General features: G+C 31.1%; 2 protein-coding genes across 4 annotated transcripts in view; one reads left to right on the forward strand and one right to left on the reverse strand.

Annotated features, from left to right (window-relative positions):
- Obsc (Obscurin) overlaps window positions 1-20535 on the reverse strand; it is a 415125-nt gene that overhangs the window by 229593 nt on the left and 164997 nt on the right. The window lies entirely within an intron of this gene.
- The window catches only part of LOC113398222 (solute carrier organic anion transporter family member 4A1-like), a 63999-nt gene continuing 49255 nt past the window's right edge, over window positions 5792-20535 (forward strand). The window contains exons 1-2 of one of the 2 annotated variants that reach the window (XM_026636853.2): window positions 5792-6143; window positions 14602-14712. In XM_026636853.2, the coding sequence (XP_026492638.1) occupies window positions 14608-14712 (105 nt within the window). In that variant the 5' untranslated portion in view covers window positions 5792-6143; window positions 14602-14607. Of the gene's footprint in view, window positions 6144-14601; window positions 14713-17022; window positions 17169-20535 lie in introns of those variants that run through there. The other variant, XM_026636854.2, reaches the window with a different exon arrangement.

Below are 20535 nucleotides of genomic sequence, written 5' to 3' on the forward strand. Positions count from 1 at the left end.
ATACTTGCTTATTGCCATCAAAAATCTGCCATCGGTTAAGAAACAGTACCTTCATCAACCTGAGAATAACAGGAGATCGAAAAATAAAGGTATTTTTGAAATATGAATTATAACAATCAGTTATAGGTTTCTAGGGATGTACAATTATTTAAAAAGGCTGTGAATATCGAGTTTCGAATATCCTTTAGCACATAGACCTTCATTAAAGATTCTTTCAAATTGTACATATGTTACATACATACATACATACTATAATAGACAGTAAAAAATAAAGTTCTCCTGTTAATCTTTCACCTTTCACGGTTCTTCTCTGGTTTGAGAAATATACATCGATATAACTTATTAGGGAGTATGAATTAAACTGAAATGTGGTATATTTAATATTATCAATGTGCAATAAATAGACAGGACACATCTTATATGGTAATAGCGTAAGCCGATTTTTGTCCCATTGATTAGGGGACTAAAGCTGCACATAAATAAATACCGGTTATGATCTCATTTTGAAGAGCTTCAGCCGTGTAGAAAATTAAAAAGGATTCTCGATTGCAATTTACTAAATTGTTACAATTTAACTAAGAATTAATTTTAGATAGAGGAAAAAAGGCACTGGTGGGTTTGAGAGCGGTACTACGACTGTATAAGAAAAAAAATTAAAAACGTAAACAAAATTAAAGTAAATTGTTATTGACAGACTCCGATTCTAACCGAAGTAATGTATACTATTTAACATTACAAATTCCATTCAAAAAGGCTCCATAATTTTGGCGCCAAATTACAATGAAATGAAATCACAACCATACCTGTCATGGGTTTCGAAATTCCTAAAAAATCCTTTAAATAAACGCGAAGTTTCGCGGGAGACCTACTAGTGTTTAATTAATAGTCTACACTCGTATCCGTCGTAAGATTATAAATAAAAAGTTAAACCATATATTGGACCTCTTTCTACGGACTATAAATATCTACAGCCTAAACCTGTTCCTATAAAGCCTAGTGCCTTCAAGATTGTCTAGAAACAATGAAGTGTCCCAGTTCTTGTAACCCGCGGCGTATACTCTGTGGTGGAATGGTGCCGAAGCACGGATCGGAAAACTATGGAAATGATATCTGAGTCGCTCGAACTTGTAGGAAGAGCGGTTAACCTGATAAAGGTTTTTAAAACTCGTTCAAGATGCTCAACAACATTGTGACATTATTGACACATTATGTAACAATAATAAATTATTTCATTTAAATTTCATCGACTTCTCAAAATACGTTTTTTAATAGTTTATATTTAAATCACACTTTTGGGAAAAGAGATTTATAGTTAATTTAAAGGTACTTTAAAGTCTCTACCTTTTCACTGACGAAGTGATTTCTATACAGTAGTGTAAACTAAGTGCCACTGAGAAGTTCCTGACAGGACATTTGGCTTTTGGCCCTAGCCTAGCCTAGCCTAGATCCTAGGGTCTGGGCACGTGCAGCCTTCTAAGCCACTAACGAAGCTCTTTATTAGATAAACTTACAATGGTGATAGGACTTTTGTGCGCGTTCGGTTGAAGGGTGAGTGAACCAATATAACAACAGAAACAAGGGCCATTACTTTGTAGCTCCTGAGGCTATTGACGCATTGGCGATGTAAAGAATAGCATATATTTCTCAAAGTGCCAATGTCAATGGGTGGTGTTGACCACTTACCAACAGGCCCGTCCGCCTTCCAATTGTACAAAAAAAAAAAAACTTATACGTGCCACTTCTATTTAGTCTCTATTCTAAGATTACATAGCGCCTTTCAGCTCATGGGCCATTTATGCACGTTTTGTTTTTGCTTCGGCGAATTGAGGTATGTAGTTAAAAATATTTTGTATTTTTTTTAACTGTATCAATAAACCTTGTAGCCGTCCGATAACATTTTATTTCCATACTATGTGCGCTGTATAAAGAACTAAATAATCTTACAATGTATACGTTTCAGACATTTTATTAGTTTGGTAGTTATTTGTTCAATACACGATTAACCATGTCGGGGCTCTTAGGAAATATACTTCTTTGGGGCTCTTTAACCTTTTTTAGTTTCCTCAAATATTTTATTTCTATAGCAATCTAATTTTATTCATGATTACTACGTTTTGTACTATAATAGGATAAAATAGGTGAAATATTTGACCATGCGGGGTCCCAAAGCAGGTCCCTACTTTATGCATAATTCAGTAAGCTATTAGAAGTGCTTTAAAATCGTGGTACAGAATTAAGTTGAATACCAATGGATACTACATACTAACGAAAGTATAGTTGAACCGCGATGGTCCAACGAGTACGTTAACTTTAACAGAGGACATGGACCACTGTGTTCCATTTCTGAATACAATGAAGCAAATTAACATGCGTCAAATAAAATTCTATACATTTATCCACCAATACCTATCGAGTATAATGATAAAATAATCCCCAAAAAACTTCTCTTTGAGTCTTTGCCCTGCTGGGTAGGACGTATTTCAGCTGTTACTTTAGAGACTGTAAACTCCCCACTAATGGACCAAGGCCTCCTCTCCCTTAGAGTATGATATTATTATTATTAGAGGATGAGTATGTGTAGAATAAATTAAGCATTTCGGTGTCGAGTCACCTTGTATATATTAATAAGGTTAATGACAAAAGTTATATTATTACCTTGTGCGTCAGACTGCTAAAGCAAAGACATAATTATATGAGCACAACTATGTTCTATTAATTTTATTTTTGTTGGTTATGGACCATGGATCTAAATCAGTAACAACGTATTTTTTATAAGCAAATATGTATTTAGGTCAACGTTTAGGTCAATTCTTGCAAGTCGAATTCGAACCACTTCCTCTTCTACGGAGTTGTAGCTTTAGATGTACGTTCAGTTCCGATCACAATGCACTTATGTGATTTAATTATTTGATTGTACAGCCTGAATATTGCAGACAATTAAACTCCTCCACTATCAACAGCATAAACTTTACATTTTATATATATAAGCTTGTTTTAAAAACTATGTAGGTATATTATTCAATATTCGACACTACAATCTTTTGCATTGTTCTCGTCTTGATGAGACTTCGTGATTATACATATTTACGTAAGACTGTTGATTGACCTTGTATTGTGTGTAAAAATTACCTGAATTGTGAATATCATTTGCAATGGATATGACGAGATATTCTGTTTAAGTGGTAATTCTAATTTTAAAATTTGAATATATCATGAAATTGGCTGTAGAGTTTTGTTTTAGCACTCGTCTGGGTAGGTACGGACAAAACCATTATCTTGAGTAAGCCAGTATAATTACACGCACAAAAGACAATAAGTTAATTTTCACGGTTAGCGACAAAGTGATGGCATAAGAAATAAATGTGCAACTTTATGGAGCTGCACGTTAATCCTTTGCTATCCACAAATACTAAAATTAAAAACATAATTGGTAATGAAAAGTTTTGAAGCATTGAATACAAACCTCTGTGATTTTATAATATTAAACTTATTAACAGGTATCTCGTGAATATCTTTAATTCAAAAATACCTATATATTCATATGTATATCTGTACAAAAAAACACAACAATCAATAATTTAATATGGCATGAATTAAATGGTAAGCAATGAAGACTTAAAAAAATACTTACGAAGCCCAGCTCACAAAGCTCCTTAATCGTCACAAATGAAAAATGTTGCGATGCTTCCGATAGGGCTTCAATACGGTTTCATATATAAGGATAATTAATCATTGTGTTTAGTTTTTAATTTTTTTTTAACAAGGTAAATTATTGATCAAGAAGTCACTGGATTTATTTTATGATTCTAAATTAGCTTTGTAAATTCATAAATATTATTATTTATTATTGCGTTATTTGTGTTATCATAAATCATAACAAAGCGTTTTTTAATTAAATTATATATTAAACCTTTATGGGCACTCAGCAGTCATTCATAAACCTACCTTCGTATTTTTAATTTAAAAAAAAGAACGTACCTATAATCGAAAAGTGGAATTATTTGATTAAAAATTATTATTTTTAATATTTAAGTTGTAAGATTTTACTGTTTAATTGTGAGTTAAGAATTTTCGCACAGTAAGAAAAATAGATAAGCGGCAAATGAATAATTTACATCGTAATTTTAATTATATTGATTAATCGGTCTTGATTGTCACTTTGTATGTTGGTAGTATTTTATGAAATTACGAAAATAATATTCGAATAGAGATACTATATATTATAATTCTATGAAAAACTAAGATTTGTTTTACTAAATATGAAAATAAAAGTTTGTTTAACGGGTAATATAATTGATAATTACGATTAATTTGATTAAAAACTTATTTAGTGAAACGTTACTGGCCTTTAAATTGTAATTCCTTAGCAGCAAAGTTTCGTATGAAAAACTGCCACCAAAACCGTATGTAAACAGCCCTGAGGGAATATTAGTCATTTTATATAATGGTGAAAGTATAATTAAAATCAGTTTAGCAGTGAAAGGATTCGAAATCGTTGTCATATCGTCGCTCCATATATGTACTTGCAGTATCTATTAGTAATATATTGAACAGAGTAGTATTATTTAAAATCAAACATTAGGAAATATATATGAGTCAAGTGCTTTTGTTGAATCAGACGATTGATACATAATTTAAGTTCGCTGGTTGATATTATTGTCTTTATAGCTTATCTCGTCAAAGTTAGGTTATAAACAATCATATTTTATAATATTTGTTTTTATATATTAAATAATAACAAAAATATAACAAGCTTTGATCCCTAGACAGACTATGCAAGGTTTGTTACCCTATGGATTATAAACATTTGGTAATACTTTACTTGCCATTTTGAAATGCATTAATAATATGCCAAAATATATCTTTTATGCAGACGACGACAATGACGTCAATCTATTTTATTATAAAAACTTGCTAATTAAAACTTGTTTACTGACAATAATGGAATTAAAAAAAAAATCACTCAAGTGTAAAAATCCATAGTTTCCATACACATTCTGCCACCCTACATTTCCGGTCAAACAGGTTGCCACGCGGTCCTTGACCAGGTAAGGGATACCTTTTTTACTATTATTGTCGATGTTTCTTTATCGACAGTCGATAACTATTGTCTAGCAACCTAAGTTTTACTTTGTCAAAAGCGTTTTCTCGGTCTTTTTCTGAGATATATAAGTTAGATATCATATAAATAATTCATCTGCACGTTTAGTTTGTTTCATTTTTGTTAGCAAAATATATTAATGAATAATGTTTTTATTGTATCGTTTTGTGTAATGAATGTGTTAATTGCTGTAACATTGTCATTAATTGATATAAGATTGACATTAACATACACATTATCAATATAACGTCTTAATGAGCTGTAAATAACTACCATTTATCAAACTGTGACACTTGTAATACATTTTTTTAACATACAAAGTTATTGACTTTGAATGAATGAAAATCTGAATTTAAATATTAAGTAGGAGTAGAAGATTGAAATTAAATAGTGACTAAAATTAATTTTACTTAGGGCAATATTTTGCATTTTGCAATATTTACAAAAACATTATATTTAACAACTAGTACGATTAGTTGGTCTTATTGACACTAATCAGTCTGCTTTGCAGACACAAATAAGAATATTAATTTATAATACTAATGAGTGACGCAAAATATCACTAAGCAGTCATAATTATTATTGCAAAGTAATATTTAATAAGTCGTATAATAAAAAAAATATTTTTTAATGATAACAAAGGCATTATCGACATTAAGTTTGCTGTTCTGTTACAGCTCTAGCGGCGCGCGCGCTGCACAGTCAGCTTCGCGACAGGTGAAACGGTGCACGCTTCGCGCGTAAAACACAGTTCAAAATTCGAACCACGTCTTGCGCACCGCAATTCACTTTTACTTTTTCCGCTCTTATATAATATTTAATTCGTTATCTGTGCTGCGTTTTGATCTTTTTAATTGTGAATAAGTATAATATTTGAAAAAAAGTTATAATTAACATGTTAATTCATACTTGAAGTTGTGATCATAGTGTTGTGCTAATGATTGCAGTGATAGTGATACCATAGGGATGCGAGTTTTTAACTCGTTCAGACAAGTCAGCTGATCTTTGTTTGTCAGCAGGTTCTACGCGCGACAAAACACAGGTGCTTAGATCAAATTTCTCTGTTATAATGATAGAAGCTAGAGATTACGCGAACAAAACTGTGATTATCTATAAGTTACATTTATTTACACATTTTAATAGCAAAAAAAAAAAACAAATGTTTATAGAACTGTAAAAAAATAGTATTTTTTTAATTGTAGACGTAACTTGTTTATTAGTTTTTATATAACACTGGAGTTTTTTTTACTTTATCATAAACACATACCGTGAACATTTATAAAAAGCTTAAAATGAAAAAAAGATGTAGTTATAAAAGGGCCTAATATACCCAACATTATAAACTAATTTAAATTTCAAATAAGAGCTTGCCGGCCATTTTTAATTACGACTTATTCGAATAAATTATATATCATATCTACTCCTTGGTAACTAAGGTTACATACGAAGTAATTACAACTGAAAATGATACATTAATCATTACTTGCTATATATGGTTTTTATATAAAAACCAGCAAGGGGCTTATTTAACTAACGTACGTAAGCTTTACATCAGAACTAGTTTTATGTTTGTTAATTTTGCTAAGGATAAACGACATTGCCGTGTGAATAAGACACGTGACTATAGTATTTTAAAGTTATAACATTAAATAATAATTTACGAATACGTTACTATTATTATTATATAATATTATCACTTCGCGGATTCATACATAATAAAATACTTGTCTTGTATATATTGTATTGAAACCTTTAAAGCCTATTCCAATCGAAGTATTTTGCTAATAGCATATTTCAGTACAAATAGTTCCTGATTAATAAATTTTTATTAATAAAACAACACTACTAATCTTTAGTTTTACATTCAAAGTTCCGATAACGGCTCTGTCGATATTTAAAACCGCCATTTTTCGCGAAACCATAATGAATATCATAGATTGATTTTATTCAAGCTCTCGACCAATGGTATAAGGACATTTCGATGTCAAATTTTGTTAGTATTGTCTTTATTCCTCTTGTAGTTGGAATTTGCTATATTATCTGCTACTACGAGATGTTCATTTAATTCCAATAACATGTTATAATATAATATAAACGTTACTTTAAACAACTTCATTGCGTATCGGTGGGTATAAAGAATTTACGCAGCTCCTACCGCTCTTAACGGCAAGCCGCCTCTACACAGCAGTTTAATTGGTTATTTTAAGTCCCTATTTCCTATAGTTTATTTATTACGCGTAATTGATAAAAACCCATGCCCCATTCCAATCGAAGGAGTATATATAAACAAACCTTAGATTTACATATTCCATGTGATTTGCATTTGTTAATAGTTCTGCTGTATTACAACAACTTCAATTAAAAACGGTTCTTGTATAATATAATATCTTTATTAATAATACAACACAACAATATATTATATTTAAGATCTCAACGACCAATGTTATCGCGTCAAATCAATGTCAAAGTTGTTGTCTATCTCATCCTGTGATTGTGAACCTCCATGTGAATCATCCAGGCGAATATATCATTAAGTCTAGTCTCCCAATAACACTTATATAAAAAAATCAATCAAAATGATATCAGCCCCGTTCATTAAAGTCTGCTGAAATGATATAATTTTTCATACTTTAAAATATTAGAAAATATGCCACTTGATATCGAGTTTAACGGTTACATATAATAACCATATACTTATTATGAATGAATGAAATATTGGAAAAGTAGGTGTATATAAAGGAGCCGAGATGGTCGAGTGGTTAGAACGCTTGCATCTTAACCGACAATTTCGGGCTCAAACTCCAGGCATCAATAAATTTCATAATTTCATCTCGCGCTCTGTATTGAAGGAAAACATCCTGAGATATCAGCATATGCTGAGACATATGCTAAGGCATATGTATTATTTCAATTAAATTCTGTCAGGTGTGTATCCATCAACCGCCATTGTAGCAGCCTAGTGGAATTACCACCAAATCTTCTCAAAGGGAGAGGAGGCCTTAGCAAAGTAATGGAACATTAATTGACTGTTAGGTAACTTTCACCTTCTTGTAAGGTTTTAGATAGATTAGTTGATCTGTGTTGTCTTAGAGGGATGATACAAGCCCATCTAACGACGACGATACCAAAATATAGACGCATTATTATACATATATTAATATTAAACACTAAACAAAATAAATTACCGTAATTCAGCAATTTTTTATGGTACTATTACTACTTAAGGTACTTGTGGTGAGTTCATGAGACCAATTCAAAAGTCATCAGGAAATCTAGAAATGTTTTCATTACTCTGTATAATTCAATACAAAACTTTCTCTACAACCGAATTTTAAGTGTTTTTTGTCGGCAGGATATTATGTGAAAAGTAGAATAATTTTCTCTACATCCGAATTGTAGGTGATTTTGTGTGTCAATACTAAATTGTATTGATTTAATACAGTTATAATAACTTAATAGCATTAACGTAATTTTAAAATCACGCCTCTGTTGACCTTCTCTACTCAGTTATCTATTTACGAGCATTTGCAAGAGACTGCTATTATCTAGAGCTCATTAGATACCTCGCTATTGAAATAGTATTTGTCATCTCACATAACATCTGATCAACATTGTTAGCAAATAGCATAATGATATTAGGAGTTTTCTTTGATCAATCGAAGTCGAGTAGTGTGTACACCGGTTTTCATGGGTACGCCACTCCAAGGTCCCGGGTTCGATTCCCGGCCGAGTCGATGTAGAAAAAGTTCTTTAGTTGTCTTGGGTCTTGGTGTTTGTGTTACCGTCGTTACTTCTGATTTTCCATAACACAAGTGCTTTAGCTACTTAAATTTGGATCAGAGTAATGTATGTGATGTTGTCCAATATTTATTTATTTATTTTTATTATAAAAAATTCAAGTTTACACGTCCGTTTAGATACGGCACAAAAACGATACATTATAATTACAGAAATGCAGTTCTGCCATTCTTCAACAATTAACTAACAATATTACACTATTATTAAATGGGATTTTAAAGTGACGTTGGAATGATTTCTCTGAGTTTTCTAATGTTTAACATTAATTTAAATAGTTGTATTTGCTTTTGGTTACACACATAACACAATAGGTATTTAACGTTTAAAACTAAATTATTTATTGTAAAATGACTTTGTCACAATACTAAAGGACAAAGCGGTTACGTAAACACAGGTGCACCTCTTATTTCTCTCCCATGATCATATGGGACGGCAACACGACATGACCGGAGAGAGATCAGTTCCAGAACCTATAGCTATACCTACTTTCCAAGTATACGGATTTTTTTTCAGAATTTTTTGATTAGATTATTCGTTGCGTATCAAACATAGTTCTGTAATCACAACAATTGATTGGTTTGGATGCAATAATATTATACTTTGTAAAGTTTAATTGCGTGCTAGAATTAAATATTGAATACTGAATACTTTTAGGCTATATCTATATAAATAATAATATCCCTATCCAGTACGGTATTAATTATAACATTTGAAGGGTACGTCCATCAAGACAGCGTATCACTGACTCACTTCGCATTTTATCGTAAGATTCTTATTTTTTTTTGTCACAGATGTTAAGCTACTTAATCAAATCCGCTTCCCGAGTCACGTTACAAACTGAAATATTATAACAATGTTTAAATTAACATCGATTGATACCCTCACAAGCGCATTATATTTAAATAAATGACGATTTCCGTAAATAAATGATTGCAATATGTTAGTTATTTTATTAAATTCACTCGCATCTTGCGGGTCACAACATCATGGAACATTCCTCGATAAGTAACGTAAGTGACACTCGAATGGTCCATGATAATAATTATATTACTAACTTTGTCCCGCATCTCTATCCGTATCCATCGGCTCTGGATGGCGCAAGGGTGTGCATTTGAATAAAAATACTATTTATAAAATAAAAACTTAAGGTGTTTATGCTGTTATCCAAGTTAGTTAAACACTTTGCCAATGTTTTCATTGCTTGCTCGATGAAAGAAGGAGAATGAGGAGCACTCATCAGGCTTTCCCTCACGTCTCCCGTCGTCGTCCGATTACACGTTTTGATAGTTCGTATCGTACTATTTGATAGATAAATATCGCACCTACCGTTTTTTATTCAAAAGAATCCCGCCGGTATCCATGTCATGTTATGCAATACCTATGTGTTCAGTAGGTATGTGGATACATCCAGTTTCCAAATAACTTCTCTGTAAAATTCCATTACGATAAAATCTTCATAATCTTTTTATTTCATAATTATTAACTTTAACAAATAAATCAGTGGTGAGACTTTATTCATTCGAAAAATGTAATGACGCTATAAAGTATTTGCTTATGTTTCTAGTCTATAAAGTACTAAGGGCATTTGATAAGCTGTTTAAATTGTGATCTCCATGAAATTAATTATGTCGTCTCATGTATCTCCTATTACAACGAATTGCTTACAATCACGCCTAGATTATGATAACATACCCATATATAAGATATATGTATACAATTCATTTTAATGACCTGCTCTAATGCTTTACCGTAAGTGAAAAAGTGAACTCCTAAAACTTTTGGACATTAATGTCACTAACGGCAATTATCGGAGCGTATTTTTTAAACCAATCATGAAATTTTTATGTTCAGAACTATGAAGAATCTGAGGTACGATTGTGATATGTAAGAAAGTGATATATGACATTTACTATGACTGTTGTATGAATATATAATTATAACATTTAAAAGATACGCACGACAAAATTGCATATAATTTTAAAACGTTTTTCAAGATTTCACGCGTGATAAACGAAGTGAATTCTTACGGAATGAGACCTTATCAACTCTAGGTAATTCTGCATGTTCAATTACCATGAAATAATAAAATTGTTTAATAAATTATTATATTCATAGAATATCCGAAACTGACTGCTTTTGCTCTTTCGATGAGATGCTGCGTTTTAGTGAAACTGTATAATTATTATTACTACAGTTTTGAGTCTTATTTAGCTGTTTTTTTCACTATATACCTACTGTATTATTAATCTAGGGTCCTCCCGTAGAGTTCCTACTATACCAACCTTCTGGGTTATCCTTAAATATATAGTCTTACTAATATTATAAATACGATAATTATGTCTGTTATCTCTTTACGCTTAAACCGCTGAACTGATTTAGATGAAATTTCTAATGGAGATAGTTTTAGGGAAGGATAAAGGCTACTTGTTTTTAATTTATTTCATGCCTTCAAAGGGAGGTGTGACGATTTGTAAATTAGGTTCAACTGGTATTATGTTATCTAATCAAAGACGTGAGACGTGATTCCTATTTCAGACAGACGATTTTGATACTTTTTATAAATATAATATGTATATTCTCAACAGAAATGTCAAACTTTTGACATGTCGTGGATTTGAATATGTTTTAAAATGTTAAATTTTCAATCAAATTTCTCATAAAGCATCGTCCACAATCGCTCATACAATACTCATGGGAACTAGTACAGGCGGCGCACACGCCTTTCTATTTAATTAGTGACGTCACTGCACCAATGTAATCATACGATTCGCGTCACTGAGCAAACGGTTTTATATTGAATGTCGAATACATAAAATATGTGTACCTTGATGATGACAATAAAGTTTTTTTTAATTATATTAAAATTATAGTAAAAAAATACCGACTTTTCTAGATTTTATATTTTATTAAAATATTAAATGGAAAATCTTGTATACTAATACATTGCGAAAGTAACTCTTTCTTTCTCTCTGTCTGTCTGTCACCGCTAAAAAACTGAAGCGATTTTGATGAAATTTCAGCAGCAAGATTGCAGCAAGATTGAACTCCAACTAAGGACATTTACTTTTATATTTTTTATACCTAACATTCGACGGCCAACTCCTAATACGCAAGTGAAGCCGCGGGCAGCACCTAGTATTATATAAATTTATTTCGTGTATCTCGGAAACGGCTCTAATGATTAGGCTCAAATTTTATATATATAGCTTCCTACGTTATTTCATATTTTTCCCAAAAAACGAAAATTAATAAAACAAATATGCCTAATTGTTATTAGAGCCGGTCGAAGCTCTTTCGCTTAGTAAGGTACTTACTATTTACGCGTTACATGCTTGAATGCACAGAGCATAACATTAGCGAATATAACGGACAACATCTTGAGCAAAAATTAGCTATAAAAAACGGAAAAGATTAATTAAACGCCTTAATTCCGCACTCGTTTTAACAGTAATAGATAAATATTAAAAAATATTTAATGCTTGCATAATATTTCAGTCCGTTGACGTAAAGGAAAAGGCGAATTACAACTTTTGAATAACATGTAGGTATATCTCGTTTATCGGTTTAGTAATCCTCTAAGACTTGTTATATGCAGTGTATCGTGTGTCGTTTTTACTGCATTTACGTAAAGCGTAGACGCAGTCACGTCAGTTACGTAGACATGTTTTATTACAAACTCGTTATAATAAATTTCTTATCAGCGTTTAATTTAGAGTAGAAGGTTATTAGGAAAAAAATGTTTTTACTATATTAGAGAGTAATGTATGCATGGAGTGCGAATGACATGCATATATTCATGATCCAAACGAGATGTGGTCTTCGCTTATACGATGTTTGTAAAGTGGTAAACAACGTCATATTTTTACTAAGCCTTGCAACTAGTTAATTTGTATTCGTTTGCGTTAACGTGGTTACGCTGAGGTTATGAGTTCCCAGGTTTGAAATATAATCATCTGATATGACTTTGATAAAATCAGTGATAATCATTGCATATGCACAAGAAGTAAGGATAAGCTTAGAACGCCAATTTTCCGGCTCCGCAAAGTCAATAAATCATTCTTGGGGCAAGGTATCCGCTACTAGAATAAAATTCCGCAGACATTTTTACCTTTGCCGTTTCATAAATTCAAGTCAATTGTAAAAAATACTTTGGTAAAGAAGGCATATTCAAGATTATATTGATGATAAAAAAAGCGTGGAGTTAATGCTTGTTGACTTCCAGGCAGGAGAACATACATATATAATTGTATTTAACTAACACGACTATTTTTAGATGTTGAAAAAGAGTATCTTGCCGGTTCTTCTCGGTAGAATCTACATTCCGAACCGGTGGTAGCTTTACTTTAAATAGTTTGTTAAATGACGATTCAAAAGTGCTTGTAAAAGCCTACTTGAATAAAGTATATTTTGATTTTGATTTTTGATTTTGAAATGAAATAATAAATCAAATAAACCACAATATAGAGTAGAGATGAATGAAATACATTGAAATAAATAAAAAAGTTCCAATTTAAAAATTGAACTAATTAGAACAATAAAAATAAAAGAGACTGGATAAAGCAGCTGCCCCATTTGGATTTGGATTCAGCTGGATCTCCGTACCCCCGGTCTTTCTACAATTACATAAATTAACTTAAGTATAAAGGACGAATTAAGAATAAAATACGAGAAGCGACTCCTGGATTGCGAAAAACGGGTCGAGCCAATAAAAGTTATTCGGATTTTTTTCTATTAAAGAAGACCACTATGTTGTTCCACTAATTCTCGTAAAGTACATGTCAAGAAAGGTCGTTGATCCTGCATTGTCTCGGTTGTGTTGGATGCCTTTGGTTCGTACAGCTCATCGGAATACGAGACGTATGCGTTTGCGCCTACAATTTTGCACTATAATATCGTAAATGTGATTGGCCGACAATTCTTAAAAAAAAAAAAAATTATTTTGTGAGTGAACTGGCAGAAATCGTCACGTGAGGTAAAAGCGTCCTCCGGATGACCATTCCATTTCTTTAGCCTTCTCTGCCTCATTCTATTATATAATATTTAAACTTATATTATGTTATTGTTTAATATATATTTATAGTTTAACTAGCTGGATCTGCGGCTTTAGCTTCAAGAAATTTATAAAACATTAACTATGTTCTTATATTTATTAAAAATCGGCGGTTGAAGCGTGAAGAGGTAACGGACAGTTACTTCGCATTTGTAATGTTAGTATAAATAGCATATTGGATTTTTAGTAAGAATTTTATTTCTTTTTTATATATTACATTAGCAGCCTGTAAATTTCCCACTGCCGAGCTAAGGCCTCCTCTACCTTTGAGGAGAAGGTTTTGGAGCATATTCCACCACGCTGCTCCAATGCGGGTTGGTGGAATACACAAGTGGAAGGATTTCGTTGAAATTAGAAATTAGACACATGCAGGTTTCCTCACGATGTGTTCCTTCACCACGTGGTGCCTGCCTAGGAACCCGAAATCATCGGTTAAGATGCACGTGTTAGATTTTTTATATAGAGACTTAATACATCTCGGCTCTCATTTATTTCTTGTCACCTATATATTCTCAAATGTACATAATATTTTATAGCGAAAGCAACTTTATTCGAACCGATTGTCTCACGACGGATCCCTTTTTTCCTAAGACATATAATTCGTTTACACATTCAAAGGCTTCTATTTAATATACTGTTTGTTTGTCGACAGTGTACAATGCTGCCTGAAAATGCAGGTGGCTGCATCAACAAGGCTTTCGAGAGTGTAGACGATGGGTTCCAGACCATCGACCTGCGCATCAGGAGAGAGGACGGGGACAGGGTAACTTGATATATTGTCTTTATATTAATGTAACTGTACGATTTCAGGCTCCGCAATTCAATAAATCCTTCCTAGGAGATTCGTTTCTGTTATAAAGTTCTCAGGTATTATTGACTTTGCCAATTCAAATAAAGTATGTTTAAAACTCATTAGGTAATAATGCATTATATTAAATAGGAGATTATAATTAAATAAAATAAGCAGTTAAGTGTGAGACGGACTTGCCCATGAAGGGTTTAATAAAAGTTCTTGTATTTCTTTGTAACTTTTGAATGAAAGGTAATTTGCGGTTTACGATTTATGACATATTAAAAAAACTACTTACTAGATCTCGTTCAAACCAATTTTCGGTGGAAGTTCGCATGGTGATGTACATCATATATTTTCTTCTAGTTTTATCATTCTCTTATTTTAGAAGTTACAGGGCTCCCCCTGACGGACACATTTTACCACTTTGGAAGTGTCTCGCGCAAACTATTTAGTTTACAAAAAAATGAACATTGAAACCTCAATAAAGACCTATCCATAGATACCTCGATAGGTAGGGGTTTGATAAAAAAATAAATTGTGTTTCAGTTCTAAGAAGGGGCAGCCCCCAAAATGTAGGTATTGCTCTTTTTTCTATTTTTGTGTAAAAATCTTAATGCGGTTCACATAATACATCTACTTACCAAGTTTCAACAATATAGTTCTTCTAGTTTCGGAAAAAAGTGGCTGTGACATACAGATATGACGAATCCATAAGGGTTCCGTTTTTAGCCATTTGGCTACAGAACCCTAAAAAAGTATGTAGTTAGTATTTTGTTCTTTCAGGCATTATAACATCCCTGTGCTATTTCATTGGTGGAAAAGAGCTATTAAATAATTTTCCTGCAGGTGTTCTTGGTATAACCTTCATTTTGAAACAGCTGTGCGATTGTGTGAATTCTTATAGATTTCGTGTCATTCGTGGAATGTTGACAACTGACTTACGGTGATACGTTATTTTGATACGTGTATCCTATAAATTTTATAATTATTATAATCAAAGTCGTATACCACATGCTGATATTTTACGCTTGTGTTCTGCGGTGAAATTCGAGTTTTGACTCAGGATACCGTTACAAAGCTGTAAATTATTAATTAATAATTAATTTCATATTAACTTGTGTAATGATTAAACATTCAGAAGGTCATACTTACTGAAATATATTTTCATATTTATTATAGTATGAGATGATACTTTTTATTCAATATTAGACCTTTTGATTCGCTTTTTAATCATCGGTTAAAATAAAATTTTCAGACGGCCAGACCAGAGAAAATCCGGTGAAGAAATAAGAAGATTTTCAGATCGTTTGCCATTTAAATAATTATAATAACCAATATTTAATATGTATAAGCTCACTAATGATATCATAAATTCTTATTGCGATCAACCGTTACTGTATTTTTTTTTTAATGTACTTTACTTTTATTGTTTAATGTTATTTTACTTTTATTGTTTAGGTTTTACTGCTTTTTACTATAAATCTATAGGTAAACATTATTCCACAAAAGATGCATATATATATCTTGTATTAATCAAACTCATTGACATATGTTAAAACGAATTCAAGTTAACATACAGCAGCGTAAGATCGCTACTCTACGAAATTTATTCAAAAAAAATGCAAAGTTACACATAATATTCTTACTTTCCTGTTATGAACTAAAAGAAAATATATCACGCAGCCCAGTTTCCCTCCAAAACACATAAATATGGCGCTTTTAATTTAGTTTCAAAATCAGATTAAACTCACGTCAAGTGAGCCGCACGTGCGCAGTGAACGCGCATAGACTATTGAATGAACAGAGAATACATTCTAAATGCCGCGCGATATTTACAAAACATTTCAATTTAATCTGTATCAATAATAACATTTCGATTTTTTTAAAGTTATTTTGATTTATTGAATATTAAATCAAATGTATTGCTTTATTACAAAATGTAAAATAAAAATATTGTTAAATAGTGTATTCGCTGCTAAGAAAGTAATTAATTAAATAAACAGTGTTAATTACATACTGCTGTAATTAGGAACGAATACGTTTAAAAGTAACATGTCGGAACTGATCGGATTATTGACTTTAGTTACCTATAAGCTATTTATTTACAGGAAACAGTTATATTTTTTCTAAACATAAAGTATGTTTCACAATTCATTATTTTTAACAGGCAAAAGTAGTGATCAAAATTTTTTAAAGCGTCTATTGCTTTTTGCTTATCTGTGACCCGGTTGTTTATATACAGTAACGGGCTCCAGGAACCCTCAGTTTCCCGCGTGGGGTTGGATTGGTAGCGTGATTATACGCCGGTCGTCGCTCGACTCTAAACTTTTCACGTTAAGTTTGTAACACGAATAGCTTGTGTGAAAAGTATGTTTTGAATACGTGTTTTTTATTGTGTTCGAGTCTTAATTGGATGTGCTGAAATGGTATTGCTTATTTTTATTTAATAATTATAAAACAATGGTAAAATTTATTCACTAATATTTTTTGTTCCATATAAAGTCCTAAGTAAATCATTATCAGTGAAAACCTTAAAAGATTTAATGTAATTTAAGACAACAGATAGAAGTTTTTGACTAAGTGTAATAAAATTCAATTTAAACTATATATATAATTATGATTACTAAAATAAATTCTAAGTTGCCTTGTAACATTCGATGCCTTGTAACCAACGATACGCTATGATAGCATTTTTTTTAATAGTTTTAACAATAATTACATTGCACAAGAATATTTTATTTATTAGTTAGCAATTATTATTACTATTGCGATTATTTCTGCATAAAAAAAAAACAATATTAATCTATGCTAATATTATAAAGTGGTATAATTTCTTTGTTTGTGTATAGAGGGTAATTTTCGAAAATATTGATCCAATATTATTTTTTTTTTCACTGGTAGAAAGATAAATTATTCCTAAGGCTTGAATTATATTGTATCTATACATGTAATAAAATTGGAGTGTCTGTTTGTAATATTAAAATAACCGCTTTTTACTAAATGTATATATGTATACATGGTAAATATACCAATATAACATTTTTTACAATTTTTGTCTATTTGTTCCGGCTAATCTCTGGAATGGCTGGACCGAATTTGAGGGGACTTTCACTGCCAGATAAGGTAGCTGATCTAGTAAGGAGTAACATAGGCTACAACAATTATTTTTTTTGTTAAATTAAACGCGCACCAAGTCGCGGGCACAGCTAGTATATTATAAATTGCACCCGTACATATTAAATATCTATTAGCTCAACATTTGTACACGGTTTTTTTGTGTAATTTCCCTTCTAGATTATAATTATTTAGTTGAAACTGAATTCCCTAATAATGTCTATAAAGAACTATAAATCAATCGTTGGTGTCAAGCCCATAATCTACTATGTTAATGAAACCATAGAACTCATTGACCTTTTGTCAATCTATATTACAAATGGAACTACAGAAAATGATATCTGAAGCTACATAACCGATTTAAAAAATATATGTCATCAATATTTAAAAAGCCTTCTATAGGTTACATAATCAGCCTGTAAATTTCCCACTGCTGGGCTAAGGCCTCTTCTCCCGTTGAGGAGAAGGTATGGAGCATATTCCACCACGCTGCTCCAATGCGGGTTGGTGGAATACACATGTGGCAGAATTTCATTGAAATTAGACACATGCAGGTTTCCTCACGATGTTTCCCTTCACCGCCGAGCACGAGATGAATTATAAACACAAATTAAGCACATGAAAATTCAGTGGTGCTTGCCTGGGTTTGAACCCGAAATCATCGGTTAAGATGCACGCGTTCTAACCACTGGGCCATCTCGGCTCTTTCGAGCCGTATATACTTCCTAATTTATAGTAATTTTTAGTATTCCTATTTTATTCTATTTAATATAATGGACAGGTATTGTTTAGTTTTTTATTCCTCATATTAATATATAGGTAATATTTTATGCGTATGATAAGTCGAATGGTTTTTTTCAAAGTCATGTTTGAATTATTTTAAAACAATCAATATTTTCTAGCAATTTAAATATTCTTAATATAATTATATACAATATTAATGCGGTATAAATATTAAATAATTTAGGACCATAGTTTTTGAAAAAAGACTATAATTCACATAGATCACACGTCTGAATATTCTTAGTATAATATAATAAATATTTGATGCATAATGATATGTTTTTTGTTTCATTGAAAATGTACAATTAGAAAGAAACAACAAATTACAAACGAAAAACTGGTATAAATTAAACCTTATGTTTGTATTTTGCAATCACATATCAGTTATGAATTTACAAATATATGTTAAATCAATGTAACGCTCCAACAGCTATCGCCAGTTTCGTTTTTATACTCCTTTAATCACATAAACATTAAATTAAAACTATTTATAAATCAATATAGATTTTAAAACAAGTAATAATTCAATAATAAAAAATGCAATAAGTCATAAGATTTTTTCAGATTTTTTTTTTTTTTTTAATTTTAACTGAGAAGAGGAATAAGATTATTTTATGTAATCGAATTAAAAATTTAAAAACGTAAAAATAGAAATGAGGTCGCCTATCGATATTCAATATTCCAACTCTCTTTTAATGGTCAGAATAATATATTTAAAATCTTAAATGAATTATACATATCGAAGTTGTAAATAAAAATGCTTAAATTAGTGCTCGAGTAAGTGAAATTTAATTTCTCTCTTGGATAATAAATGTCTTTAAACATAAAAAAAAAATTCCACAACGTATCGTCACAAAAATCAAGTATGTGCAAAATTCCAACTCAATCGATTGATTAATAAATAATCTGTTGTAAGATTTTATCTGTAGAGCTATTAAATTTGTAAGAACATAATACGAAACTCACCGCAGAACAAGCATCAATTAGAGTAATCGTAATATTAGAAGTCAAAATATACAAGGGAGCTCTTACTAGCACTTTTGTATCGTAAATTTAAAAAGGTTAAATGATGATACAAAAGTACTAATTAATTTTAAAAGAACAGTCGGTTCGGAATCAATAAACCACTTATTAGGTGTCGACAAATTAATCAAAAAATTACATAGGAATGTACATATATATATATGTATATGACATTATATATAATTTAATTATTAAAGTATAAAATAAAATAACTCATACCATGTGAGACCGATGAACATACTAACAGGATAAGATCAAAACAGCTTATAAAAAGAAAATACTTATCTGTTAAAGAAAAACTTTGAATGTATTTACATATGGATTATTGACGTTAAGACTTTAAATATATTAAAAAAATTGTACAAATAATGATCGTGTGTGTCAGCCCTGTAGACATCGTTAAAGAATTAAACTAAAATCAGACAAACCTTACATTCCGGAGTAATAGAACTGTCTTTTTATTTTAAAAAAAAGTAAAAAGTCTGTAAATATCCCACTATTGGGTTGAGGCTCTCCTCGTGAGGGTAGTCTCCAACCCTTCTGATTCGGATCTTATTTACGCTCCAATGCGGATTTCCGTTATCCTTGCAATTTAAACGTCTTCACATTTATTATTTTATCTCTACATAGTATACTTCCCGCCGTCTGTACGTTAGATATTTTAAATTATGTCACGGATTTTTATGTAATTTTTATTAATAAATACAGTGATTCAAGAGTATATTTATAATACATATATATTATAGTAGATAAATACTGAGAATTTCAACTTTCCAAGCCGATTTTTTTTTAATGTTTGTTCTTTAAATTAAGAGTTGTAAATGGACTATTTCTTTACCCGCGTGAAGCCAGGACGGATAGCTAGTAGAATTT

Source organism: Vanessa tameamea, chromosome 2 (genome assembly GCF_037043105.1).
Source record: "Vanessa tameamea isolate UH-Manoa-2023 chromosome 2, ilVanTame1 primary haplotype, whole genome shotgun sequence".
Classification (NCBI taxonomy): domain Eukaryota; kingdom Metazoa; phylum Arthropoda; class Insecta; order Lepidoptera; family Nymphalidae; genus Vanessa; species Vanessa tameamea.